The sequence below is a fragment of the Somniosus microcephalus genome, chromosome 12 (assembly GCF_052327205.1).
Source record: "Somniosus microcephalus isolate GS21.2 chromosome 12, FLI_Smic_1.0, whole genome shotgun sequence".
NCBI classification, from domain to species: domain Eukaryota; kingdom Metazoa; phylum Chordata; class Chondrichthyes; order Squaliformes; family Somniosidae; genus Somniosus; species Somniosus microcephalus.
In genome coordinates this window covers 66,823,329-66,836,647 of record NC_140998.1, presented here as the reverse complement: position 1 = coordinate 66,836,647, position 13,319 = coordinate 66,823,329, and the positions used below count along the sequence as shown (strand labels likewise).

At 48.2% G+C, this 13,319-nt stretch overlaps 1 protein-coding gene and 1 long non-coding RNA gene across 2 annotated transcripts; one reads left to right on the top strand and one right to left on the bottom strand.

Moving 5' to 3' along the window:
• Positions 1-6,542: 6,542 nt before the first annotated feature.
• Positions 6,543-9,141, bottom strand: ankrd9 (ankyrin repeat domain 9). Its single transcript, XM_086003018.1, has one exon. The coding sequence runs from the start codon at positions 8,583-8,585 to the stop codon at positions 7,668-7,670; it is 918 nt and encodes a 305-aa protein (XP_085859144.1). The 5' UTR covers positions 8,586-9,141; the 3' UTR covers positions 6,543-7,667.
• Positions 9,142-9,712: 571 nt separating this feature from the next.
• Positions 9,713-10,437, top strand: LOC147109255 (uncharacterized). The gene is made up of 2 exons (XR_015080203.1): positions 9,713-10,203; positions 10,278-10,437. It is a non-coding gene; the product is annotated as an uncharacterized LOC147109255 (long non-coding RNA).
• The last annotated feature ends 2,882 nt before the right edge of the window (positions 10,438-13,319 follow it).

Genomic DNA, 13,319 nt, shown 5'->3' with positions numbered 1-13,319 from the left:
CGGGGATAGTCAGCATGGCTTTGTCAAGGGTAAATCATGTCTGACAAATCTGATTGAATTTTTCGAGGGGGTGACTAGGGGGGTGGATGAGGGAAATGCTGTGGATGTGGTTTACATGGACTTCAGTAAAGCTTTTGACAAAGTCCCGCATAGGAGACTGGTCAAGAAGGTAAGAGCCCATGGGATCCAGGGTGCCTTGGCGCGTTGGATCATAAACTGGCTGAGTGGCAGGAGGCAGAGGGTGATGGTCGAAGGTTGCTTTTGTGACTGGAAGCCTGTGTCCAGTGGGGTACCTCAGGGATCGGTGCTGGGTCCCTTGTTGTTTGTGATCTACATAAATGATTTGGATGAGAATGTAAAAGGTATGATCAGTAAGTTCGCAGATGACACGAAAATTGGTGGGGTGGTAAATTGTGAGGAGGAAAGCCTCAGGCTACAGGACGATATAAACGGGTTGGTCAGATGGGCGGAAAAGTGGCAAATGGAATTTAACCCTGAAAAGTGCGAGGTGATGCATTTTGGACGGACAAATAAGGCAAGGGAATACACAATGAGTGGTAGGACCCTAGGAAGTACAGAGGGTCAGAGGGACCTTGGTGTACATGTACATAGATCCCTGAAGGCAGCGGAACAGGTAGATAAGGTGGTTAAAAAGGCATATGGGATACTTGCCTTCATTAGCCGAGGCATAGAATATAAGAGCAGGGAGGTTATGATGGAACTGTACAAAACGCTGGTGAGGCCACAGCTGGAGTACTGTGTGCAGTTCTGGTCGCCTCACTATAGGAAGGATGTGATTGCTTTGGAGAGGGTGCAGAGAAGATTCACCAGGATGTTACCTGGGATGGAGCGCCTCAGCTATGAAGAGAGGCTGGACAGGCTGGGGTTGTTTTCCTTGGAGCAAAGAAGGCTGAGGGGGGACCTGATTGAGGTGTACAAAATGATGAGGGGCATAGATAGGGTAGACAAAGAGGAACTTTTCCCCTTAGTAGGGGGGTCAATAACAAGGGGGCATAGATTCAGGGTAAGGGGCAGGAGATTTAGAGGGGATTTGAGGAGGAACTTTTTCACCCAGAGGGTGGTTGGAATGTGGAACTCAATGCCTGAAAGGGTGGTAGAGGCAGGAACCCTCACAACATTCAAGAAGCATTTGGATGAGCACTTGAAATGCCATTGCATACAAGGCTATGGACCAAATGCTGGAAAATGGGATTAGACTGGACAGGGATGGATGGGCGGCGCAGACACGATGGGCCGAAGGGCCTCTTTCTGTGCTGTAAAACTCTATGACTCTATGACTCTACCGGCACCTAAATAACCAGAAATCTCGGTTAACCGGCAAAATTCAGGAGTAGGTTCAGGTAACTTTTATTACTTGCCTTCCTCCATTTGTTGCTGTGCAAGGGTGTGGCTGCAGCTGTTGCTAAGCTACAGAGACGCTTGCAACTTGTGGCCATTGTTCTGAAGCTGGGTTTGTTGCTTTATACGGGGCTCTCAGCTCCGTATCTTTTACTATAGCTTTCGGTTATCCGGAATTTTTGATGAACCGGCACCACGTCGGTCCCGTCCGTGCCGGATTAAAAAAAGTTTCCTGTAGACGAGGGAACTAGATGTAATATCTCCAAGTTTGCAGATGACACAAAGCTGGGTGGGTGTGTGTGCTGTGAGGAGGATGCAGAGAAACTCCAGTACGATTTGGACAGGTTGGGCGATTGGGCTGATGCATGGAAGATGCAGTATAATGTGGATAAATGCGAGTTTATCCACTTTGGTGGCAAAAACAGGAAGGCAGATTATTATCTGAATGGCAATAGATTGGGAAAAGGGGAAGTGCAATGAGGCCTGGGTGTCCTTGTGCACCAGCCGCTGAAGGTAAGCATGCAGGTGCAGCAGGCGGTTAAGAAGGCAAATGGCATGCTGGCCTTCATAGCGAGAGTATTCGAATACAGGAGCAAGGATGTCTTGCTGCAGTTGTACAGGGCCTTTGTGAGACCACACCTTGTGTATTGTGTGCAGTTTTGGTCGCCTTATCTGAGGCAGGATGTTCTTGCCATGGAGGGAGTGCAGCGAAGATTCACCAGACTGATACCTGGGCTGGCAGGAATGACGTATGAAGAGAGATTGGGTTGATTAGGCTTATATTCGCTAGAGATTAGAAGAATGAGAGGGGATCTCATTGAAACTGATAAAATTCTAACGGGACTAGACCGACTCGATGCAGGAAGGCTGTTCCCGATGGCGGGGGAGTCCAGAACCAGGGGTCACAGTCTAAGGATAAGGGGTAAGCCATTTAGGACAGAAATGAGGAGGAATTTCTTCACCCAGAGAGTGGTGAACCTGTGGAATTCTCTACCACAGAAGACAGTTGAAGCCAATTCATTAAATATATTCAAGAAGGAGTTAGATATATTTCTTAAGACTAAGGGGATCAAGGGATATGGGGAGAAAGCAGGAACAGGGTACTGAATTTGGATGATCAGCCATGATCGCATTGAATGGCGGAGCAGACTCGAGGGGCCGAATCTCTCTTCATACGTCATTCCTGCCAGCCCAGGTATCAGTCTGGTGAATCTTCGCTGCACTCCCTCCATGGCAAGAACATCCTGCCTCAGATAAAGCGACCAAAACTGCACACAATACACAAGGTGTGGTCTCACAAAGGCCCTGTACAACTGCAGCAAGACATCCTTGCTCCTGTATTCGAATACTCTCGCTATGAAGGCCAGCATACCATTTCCCTTCTTAACCGCCTGCTGCACCTGCATGCTTACCTTCAGCGACTGGTGCACAAGGACACCCAGGTCTCATTGCACTTCCCCTTTTCCCAATCTATTGCCATTCAGATAATAATCTGCCTTCCTGTTTTTGCCACCAAAGTGGATAATCTTCTATGTTTCTATATTTCTATGTTTCCTCTGTATTTGGCTGTGCATCACCCCCTACTATAGCTCCACTCCGTATCCCATCCCCCTGCCAAGTTAGTTTAAACCACCCCCAACAGTACTAGCAAACCTCCCCGCAAGGATGTTGGTCCGGTTCAGGTGCAACCCGTCCGACTTGTACAGGTCCCACCTTCCGCAGAAGCAGACCTAGTGATCCAGGAAACTAACGCCCTCCCTCCTGCACCAACTCTTTAGCCACGCATTCATCTGCTCTATCCTCCTATTCCTATACTCACTAGCACGTGGCACCAGGAGTAATCCAGAGATTACAACATTTGAGGTCCTGCTTTGTAATCTGCTACCTAGCTCCCTAAATTCTTGTTGCAAGACCTCATCCCTCTTTCTACCCATGTTGTTGGTACCAGTGTGAACCACGACCTCTGACTGTTTGCCCTCCCCCTTCAGAATGCCCTGCAGCCATTCAGTGACATCCTTGTTGGTGTTGATTGAGGGAAGAATGTTGGCACGGACATAAGGAGAACTTCCTGCTCTTTTATGAAACTGTGCTAAGGTATCCTTTATGCCCACCTAATTGAGCATTTCATCTGAAAGCCAGCACCTCCAACAATGCAGCACTCCCTCAATTACAGTCCCCACCATGTGTCGGCATTTTGGGTTGCAGACCTTCAATGAAACATTCCACCCCTTAAGTCCTCCTGAGGTGCGTTTTTTTTTTAATGTAGATTCCACAGTAGTACAATCCGTAAACTAAACAGATTGATAATTACCAAATCTGGGAGACACCAGAAGATGTTCCACCTTATCTGCAACTGCCAGCTTTCTTATCCCAGGTTTGCAGACTCAACTATGCTGCTAACTGTCCCTGTATTTAATCCTGAAGCTGCAGCCTATGAGACTTTCAGTACACCTGCCAATTTAACTATTGTGCTGAAGGAAAGTTACAAAAACAAACCTCAAGTGGCAACATTAGTGGAGTAATAAAGGACTGACTGCATTCCTTTCATAAGGTTGGCCTTATAGGACTGTTTTTGTGAAAAGGGGTAATTAAACTACTAGTGTTGTTGTTCTTCTTAGGCAGTCCCTCGGAACCGAGGATGACTTGCTTCCACACTAAAAATGAGTTCTCAGGTGACTGATGAGTCCAATGCGGGACCTACAGTCTCTCACAGGTGGGGCAGACGGTGATTGAAGGGGCGGGTGAGTGGGGTGCTTGGGTTGTCGTGCACTCCTTCCGCTGTTTGCACTTGGCTTCCGCTTTCTCCCGGCGAAGAGACTCGAGGTGTTAGGTTGCCTTCCCGGATGCTTCTCCTCCACTTTGTGCGGTCTTGGGCCAGGGATTCCCAGGTGTCGGTGGGGATGTTGCACTTTTTCAAGGAGGCTTTGAGTGTGTCCTTGAAGCGTTTCCACTGCCCACTTGGGGCTCTCTTGCCGTGTCAGAGCTCCGAGTAGAGCACTTGTTTTGGGAGTCTCGTATTGGGCATGCGGACGATGTGACCCGTCCATCGGAGCTGATCGGGCGTGGTCAAAGCTTCGATACTGGGGATGTTGGCCTGAGCGAGAACACTTACGTTGGTGCACCTATCCTGGCAATGGATTTGCAGGATCTTGTGGAGGCAGCGTTGCTGGTACCTCTCCAGTGCTTTGATGTGCCTGCTGTACATGGTCCTAGTGTTGTTACCTCCCAAATCCATGTCCATCTTTCCTGGAACTCCATGTTTGAATCCCTCCAATCACGTTTCCACCCTGCCACAGTACCAAAACAGCTCTTATCAAAGTCACAAATGACATCTTTTGTGACTGTGACAAAGGTAAACTATCCCTCCTCATCCTTCTCGACCTGTCTGCAGCCTTTGACATGGTTGACCACACCACCTTCAACACCTCTCCACCGTTGTCCAGCTGGGTGGTACTGCACGCGCCTTGCTCCATTCTTATCTCTCTAATCGTAGCCAGAGAATTACCTGCAACGGCTTCTCTTCCCGCTCCCGTATAGTTACCTCTGGTGTCTCCCAAGGATTTATCATTTGCCCCCTCCTATTTCTCATCTACATGTTGCCCCTCGGCGACCTCATCCGAATACACAGCATCAGTTTCCACATGTACGCAGACGACACCCAGATATACCTCACCACCACTTCTCTCGACCCCTCCACTGTCTCTAAATTGTCAGACTGCTTGTCCGACATCCAGTTCTGGATGAGCAGAAATTTCCTCCAATTAAATATTGAGAAAACCGAAGCCTTTGTCTTCGGTCCCCGTCACAAACTCCGTTCCCTAGTCACTGACTCCATCCCTCTCCCTAGCATCGGCCTGAGGCTGAACCACACTGTTCGCAACCTTGGTGTCATATTTGACCCTGAAATGAGCTTCTGACCACATAGCCGCAGCATAACTAAGACCGCCTAATTCCACCTCCATAACATCGCCCGACTCCGCCCTTGCCTCAGCTCATCTGCCGCTGAAACCCTCATCCATGCCTTTGTTACCTCTAGTCTAGACTTGACTATTCCAACGCACTCCTGGCTGGCCTCCCATGTTCTACCCTACGTAAATTTGAGGTCATCCAAAACTCAGTTGCCCGTGTCCTAACTCGCACCAAGTCCCATTCACCCATCATCCCTGTGCTCGCTGACCTACACTGGCTCCCGGTTAAGTAACGCCTCGATTTTAAAATTCTCATCCTTGTTTTCAAATCCCTCCATGGCCTCGCCCTCCCTATCTCCTCCAGCCCCACAACCCTCCGAGATATCTGCGCTCCTCCAATTCTGGCCTCTCGAGCATCCCTGATTTTAATCGCTCCACCATTGGTGGCCGTGCCTTCAGCTGCCTAGGCCTTAAGCTCCGGAATTCCCTGCCTAAACTTCTCCGCCTCTCTACCTCTCTTTCCTCCCTTAAGACAATCCTTAAAACCTATCTCTTTGACCAAGCTTTTGGTCATCTGCTGTAATTTCTCATTAAGTGGATTGGTGTCAAATTTTGTTTTATAATATTCCTGTGAAACGCCTTGGGCCATTTTACTACGTTAAAGGTGCTATATAAATACAAGTTGTTGTTGTTATCAGATCAGCTACAATTCAAGAGTTTTAATGGTCTGCATAGTATTTTAGTTCAAAATCTAATAGCCTCTATCTTATATAGAAAATAAAGCGCATCTGTCTGGTGATTGCATTTTCATTTTACATCTCATTTATTAACACAGGTCAAAGAGAACGTTTCGAGAGCCTCCTGTACTTTACTCTGGATATGAAGTTACACCAATATCGATGTGGGAAAGTTCTGTCCAGGGCAGCAGGACAGCACAGGAGGGGTGTTCACATTGGTCATGGCAGCTTCTTAATTTGAAAGAGCTGCAAAACGAATTTTAAAATAGCCTGGAGAGGTTCTTGAGCGGGCAGGAAGAGGCACCAGTTCAGTCAGCCTCAGGCAGGTGGCAATACAGAGCACAGCACCAGTGAGCTTGGAGAAACACATCAGGAGCTCGAAGAAGGAGGACTCAAAGGTAAGTTTGTGCAGTAACCATAACTTAAACACAGCAGCCAGGCATGGCGGAAATAGTGCGACAGAGTATTACTTCCTGGACGTAACCATCTTCCTGTGTATCCTGTGCTTTAAAAAAGGTAAGAGATCAAATTAACTACATAGTTAGATGATTTTTTAATTATAATCAAGGCCACTGATTACAGCTTCTGTGCAAATCTGCACATGCTCATAGAATTTGATCCCTATATTAACACTCCTATAATGGTGTATAATAAAATCACCATGTAACATTGTTCAATCACAGTAATCATTGACCCCCACACCAGATTGTATTCACCCTGAACAACGCCATGAGAGATACACTAGTTACCCTCGATTGCATTGGGAAAATAATTTGACCTGCGAGAAGATTAAGATCCCTGTATAAACTCAGATATATTTCACATATCCTGGAATATAGCAGTTGAAATACAACGAGCATTCAGTCACCTGTTTGCCAATACAATAGTTTTCAGTTAAATTTGCTGCCTGCCTGCGAGAAGGTCATTGGCGGCAGCTTGGTAAAAGGAGCCCGGGGCCAGTTTCTGATTAGACCTTTCATTGGGTCCGATATAAATGTTGTAATCGTTTCTATAGCAACGAAGCCTGTTTGTGGACCTTGTGGGCAGACTGTATTTCACTCAATGTAACTTCAGGTGCTGCTTCTGTCAGGAGATTTCTGTTTCTCTCTGCCCTGCTTGAGCAGTCGGAGGGAAGGGCCGATCAAGTAGAAGATCGGAATAGCAAGGATTTCACTATTTTACCATGAGCACTTGGCAGAGCCTGTCCACAGTGCGCTCCTATACTCACATTGCTATCTTGGTGTAATAATTAAATGGAATATGTGACAGTGCAATAAAAATGTTCACCGCAGTATCAGGATTTGTGAATGCTGACCTCACATATATCTGACCAACACAAGTGTTGCTAAACTATTTACTGCATGTCATTAAATCCGAACACACAGGATGTAGTGACACAGTTCATACCCGAGTGCATTCAACGGGTTTATTCCTTCAAAAGAAAGTTTGAATCAACAATATATTAGAAACTGCGGAAATCGAACAGTTCGACTTCACTTAGCTGAAAACTTTTACGGAGTTGCTAATTCCAAAGTACACCGCATATCGTTTGGCTCATCTTAAATCTAGAATAGGCCGATAGACTTCGATTTACAGGCACTCCAAACAACGCTCTTCAGAATATTTTATTACAGTTATTTCAAATCTCCTGTCATCATAAATGCTACATCATTTGAAATTTGTAACAATTTGATTGGGCGTTGCTGTCGACGGTCAGTTTAAAGTCCAGAGGTTTCAGTAGGTGGGATATAGGCAATTCGTCCAGTCCCTCGGGGAATTTCTCGGGAGCGATCGCCCCGATTAAAGTTTGCATAGCCTTTATAAATAGGGGAGGAGGACTGAAGCCGGAGAGCCACTGAAAGATATCTGTCCCGAGTAAACGCTGCCAGAGGCTCCCGTTCTCCTTCAGCGCCGCTTTCATTTTAAACTTCATTTCTGGCATAAAAAGCAAGAGACTGTGCAGGCAGCTGTTCTTGCTGTGCGTGTCCAGGCCGCTGTGGCTCAGCTGGCCGAGCAGTGTGTCCAGGGCTGTGTTGCCGCTGCAGTCTGTAATGTAAGGAGACGAGCCGTGTGCCAGCAGCAGGCTCAGGCACTCGGTTCTGGCCAGCTCGCAGGCCAAGTGCAGCGGCGTCTGGCCGCCCTCCACACGCACGCAGCCCCTGCGGTTGATGTAAGCCGAGCGCTCGCTCTCCGGAAAGGCCCGCAGGCTGCTCAGCATCCGCGCCAGGGTGGCGACGCGGTTGTAGCGCACGGCCATGGCCAGGTGCGGGCCCGAGGACTGGCAGCAGCAGAAGCTCTTGCTGGGCACGGCCAGCGCCGCCCGCGGCTCTTTGGACAGCAGGTACTGGCCGTAACGCTGGTGGTCGTGCACCAGGGCGTAGAGGAGGGCTTCGGACGGCGAGTAGGTGCTCATCCGCCCGCTCTCCTCCCAGTGGAACACCTCCATCGCTCGCATCTCCTCCAGCGTCCAGACGGGCAACAGGTCCCGCACCGCCTGGTAGAAAGCGAAGGAGGATTTCTTGCACCGCTTCTGGCAGCGGGAGTCGTGGCCGCGGGCGGAGGTGGCGATGTCCCAGGGCATGTCTCGGAGCCGCTGTCCGAGCCCCTGCTCCGACAACTTGTGGCACTGCCCGGAATCTGCTCCGTCTGCAGTGAAGCTGCTCCCAAACTAGAGGCTGGACAGATCCCGGCCACGCGATTGGCAACTTATGGAGTTGTTGCTGTTTCCCTGGAGCCGGCTATCAGGGGGTCGCTGTTTCCCTGGAGCCGGGTGTCAGGGGGTCGCTGTTTCCCTGGAGCCGGGTGTCAGGGGGTCGCTGTTTCCCTGGAGCCGGGTGTCAGGGGGTCGCTGTTTCCCTGGAGCCGGGTGTCAGGGGCTCGCTGCTGTTTCCCTGGAGCCGGGTGTCAGGGGGTCGCTGTTTCCCTGGAGCCGGGTGTCAGGGGGTCGCTGTTTCCCTGGAGCCGGGTGTCAGGGGGTCGCTGTTTCCCTGGAGCCGGGTGTCAGGGGGTCGCTGTTTTCCTGGAGCCGGGTGTCAGGGGGTCGCTGTTTCCCTGGAGCCGGGTGTCAGGGGGTCGCTGCTGTTTCCCTGGATCCGGGTGTCAGGGGGTCGCTGTTTCCCTGGAGCCGGGTGTCAGGGGGTCGCTGTTTCCCTGGAGCCGGGTGTCAGGGGGTCGCTGTTTCCCTGGAGCCGGGTGTCAGGGGGTCGCTGTTTTCCTGGAGCCGGGTGTCAGGGGGTCGCTGTTTCCCTGGAGCCGGGTGTCAGGGGGGTCGCTGCTGTTTCCCTGGAGCCGGGTGTCAGGGGGTCGCTGCTGTTTCCCTGGATCCGGGTGTCAGGGGGTCGCTGTTTCCCTGGAGCCGGGTGTCAGGGGGTCGCTGTTTCCCTGGATCCGGGTGTCAGGGGGTCGCTGTTTCCCTGGAGCCGGGTGTCAGGGGGTCGCTGTTTCCCTGGAGCCGGGTGTCAGGGGGGTCGCTGCTGTTTCCCTGGATCCGGGTGTCAGGGGGTCGCTGTTTCCCTGGAGCCGGGTGTCAGGGGGTCGCTGTTTTCCTGGAGCCGGGTGTCAGGGGGTCGCTGTTTTCCTGGAGCCGGGTGTCAGGGGGGTCGCTGCTGTTTCCCTGGAGCCGGGTGTCAGGGGGTCGCTGCTGTTTCCCTGGATCCGGGTGTCAGGGGGTCGCTGTTTCCCTGGAGCCGGGTGTCAGGGGGTCGCTGTTTCCCTGGATCCGGGTGTCAGGGGGTCGCTGTTTCCCTGGAGCCGGGTGTCAGGGGGTCGCTGTTTCCCTGGAGCCGGGTGTCAGGGGGGTCGCTGCTGTTTCCCTGGATCCGGGTGTCAGGGGGTCGCTGTTTCCCTGGAGCCGGGTGTCAGGGGGTCGCTGTTTCCCTGGAGCCGGGTGTCAGGGGGTCGCTGCTGTTTTCCTGGAGCCGGGTGTCAGGGGGGTCGCTGCTGTTTCCCTGGAGCCGGGTGTCAGGGGGTCGCTGCTGTTTCCCTGGAGCCGGGTGTCAGGGGGTCGCTGCTGTTTCCCTGGAGCCGGGTGTCAGGGGGGTCGCTGCTGTTTCCCTGGAGCCGGGTGTCAGGGGGTCGCTGTTTTCCTGGAGCCGGGTGTCAGGGGGTCGCTGTTTTCCTGGAGCCGGGTGTCAGGGGGGTCGCTGCTGTTTTCCTGGAGCCGGGTGTCAGGGGGGTCGCTGCTGTTTTCCTGGAGCCGGGTGTCAGGGGGTCGCTGTTTCCCTGGAGCCGGGGCCGGGTGTCAGGGGGGTCGCTGCTGTTTTCCTGGAGCCAGGCGCCGCGTTTCTGCCAAGCCTTTTATATGAGCTGGCCCCTACGCGACGGCTCGGGGATTGGCTGGCTTCACCACACCGCCCTGAGATTGACTAATGAGGGAGCCGCGGAGAAAACACCTCCCAATGCGTCATTAAAGTAGCAGTAAATTGATACTGAAAGCATGTTACTAGTATCTCATTTCATATTTTGTTCCTTGTTTTTCCCTGGATGGGTCATAGATCGGTTACAACATTCCTCTATTATTTAACAGCAAAGCTCGTCTTTTACATTTCTAGTTATAAAATATTCATCTTTACAAGACGTATTTAATCTCGGCACTATAGGTGCATTAAAATATAAATCTTTTGATACATTACAGGTTGACTAATTACTTTTTTTTTACATTAAGAGGGGGAAAGAGGGGTCTGGAGTGTGGAGGGAACACACAATTGAATTACAAAAATACCTATTCAGATTCAGAGTGCAATTCTCCCCTACCTTTGCGGAATACTATTGGTGGTAGGTTGTTGAGGCAGAATCCTCTCATTAATGGTTAGTCTTTGCAGCAACATTGAGAAGGCAACCCTCTTTGGGGGGCAATTGCCGATGACGGAGAAAGACAGGAGAGAGAATCGCATTTATAACGTCTCAACCCTCCTCGGGATTTTCCACAACGCTTCAGTGAGATACTTTTTTGAAGTGTAGTCACTTATGTAGACAAATGGTTAAATTACTCTACAAACATGCACAATTAAGCCAATATATCCTCATGTGTGTTTAGGATATACTCCAATATATCAAGGTGAAAACCACTGGACAATTGTAAAAATAGTTCTTGAAAGTTTGTTATCTTTAGTTTCTTGAAATAAGACGTAGGAAGAAAAAAATGGCATGCAATGCAAGCTAAAGATATAGATTTGGTTAAGGCTGAGAGGAAACACAAAAATAGATTCTTACATGTCCACAAATTGTTGTAGTCATATTTTTCACTGTGCAAAATCATCCCGCAACATGATAATTATGAGTTTGTAAAATTCTTGTTGAACTCATTAACAGAGTGATTTACGTAGAATTACATAGGATATACAGCACAGAAACAGGCCATTTGACCCAACCAGTCCATGCCGTGTTTACGCTCTACTCCAGCCTCCTCCCATCCTTCCTCATCTAATTCTATCAGCATAACCTTATGTTCATTTCTCCCTCATATGCTTATCTAGCTTCCCCTTAAATGCATCTATACTATTCACCTTAACTACTCCATGTGGTAGAGAATTCCACATTCTCACCACTCTCTGAGTAAAGAAGTTTCTTCTGAATTCCCTATTTGATTTCTTGGTGACTATCTTATATTGGTGGCCTCTAGTTTTGCTCTTCCTTACAAGTGGAAACACTCTCTTGCTGTATCTATTCTATCAAAACCTTTCATAATTTTGAAGACCTCTATTAGGTCACCCCTCAGCCTTCTCTTTTCAAGAGAAGAGACCCAGCCTGTTCATCCTTTCCTGCTAAGTATACCTCATAGTTCTGGTATCACCCTTGTAAATCTTTTTTGCACCTTCTCCAGTGTCTCTATATCCTTTTTATAATATGATAACCAGAACTGTGCACAATACTCCAAGTGTGGTCTAACCAAGGTTCAATACAAGTTTAACATAACTTCTCTACTTTTCAATTCAATCCCCAAAGAAATAAACCCTAGTGCTTGTTTTGTATTTGTTATGGCCTTATTAGCCTGTGTCACTACTTTCAGTGATTTGTGTATTTGTACACAGAGATCCCCTTGCTCCTCTACCCCATTGAGATTCTTATTTTCCAAGTAATATGTGACCTCCTTATTTTTCTTAGCAAAATGTAATAGCTCACACTTATCTATGTTGAAATTCATTTACCAATTATATGCCCATTCTGCAAGTTTATTAATGTCGTCTTGTAATTTTTTGCAGCATTGATTAACCCCACCCCCCAAATTTGGTGCTGTCCACAAATTTAGAAATTGTATTTTTGATTCAAAAGTCTAAATCATTAATATAAATTGTGAACGACAGTAGTCACATCACTAATCATTGTGGGACCCCACGTCCTGCCCCTCTGAATAGCTACCCTTTACCCCCACTCTGCTTTCTGTCTTGCAGCCAGCTAGCTATCTATCCTGCTACTTGTACCCTGACTCCGCATGCTCGGATCTTATTCATCAGTCTATTATGTGGTACCTTATCGAAGGCCTTTTGGAAACCTAGCTAGATTACATCTACTGCATTACCCGTGCCTACTCTCCTGCTACTGCTAAAAAAAATTCATGAGCTTGGTCAAACAAGACTTTCCCTTTTGAAATCCATGTTGACTATTCATTATTATATTTTTGGTTTCTAGATGTTTTTCTATTGTCTCCTTTAGTAGGGATTCCATTGTTTTCCCTACCACCGATGTTAAGCTGGCTGGTCTATAGTTCCTTGGACATGTTCTATCTCCCTTTTTAAATATAGGTATAATATTAGCTATCTGCCAGTCCTCAGGCACAACACTTTTTTCTGATGAATTATTATGTATGTGTAAGAATGCCTCTGCTATCTCTTCTCTAGAAACTTTAAAACTGCACAGATGCAATTGATTAAATTTGATTTAATTAAATAAATAGTCTTATCTTTCCCATGTTGAACAAGTTTAAATCTCCCAGAAATCCTCCATTATAAACATTTTTTTTGTTGACTTTTCACATTTTATTTCAAGAAACTAAGCTTTACAAACAGAGAGAGTAGATATTCAAATAGGAATACTGGAAAACATTTAACTAACAATTTATGCTTGTAAACTATTTGTATATTCTGGTTAAGTACAGCATAGCTATAATATATAAATGTCTTACATCCAGCGCACATTTGGTCAGTCACATTTAGTTCATGTCACACTTTTGCCATCACTAATTATTGATTCGCTCCATGCAAAACTGCAGAAAAGCAGAACTGATGAGGTAGGAAACATAGAAATTAAAAGTAGGGAAAGTGACTAGAAAACTGCCAGAGAAATGACAAAGAAGTTATGAAAACAGCCAACCTTGAAT

Excerpts from the sequence above, each read along its gene's own strand:
- ankrd9 (XM_086003018.1), bottom strand. The coding sequence starts at position 8,585 with ATGCCCTGGGACATCGCCACCTCCGCCCGCGGCCACGACTCCCGCTGC.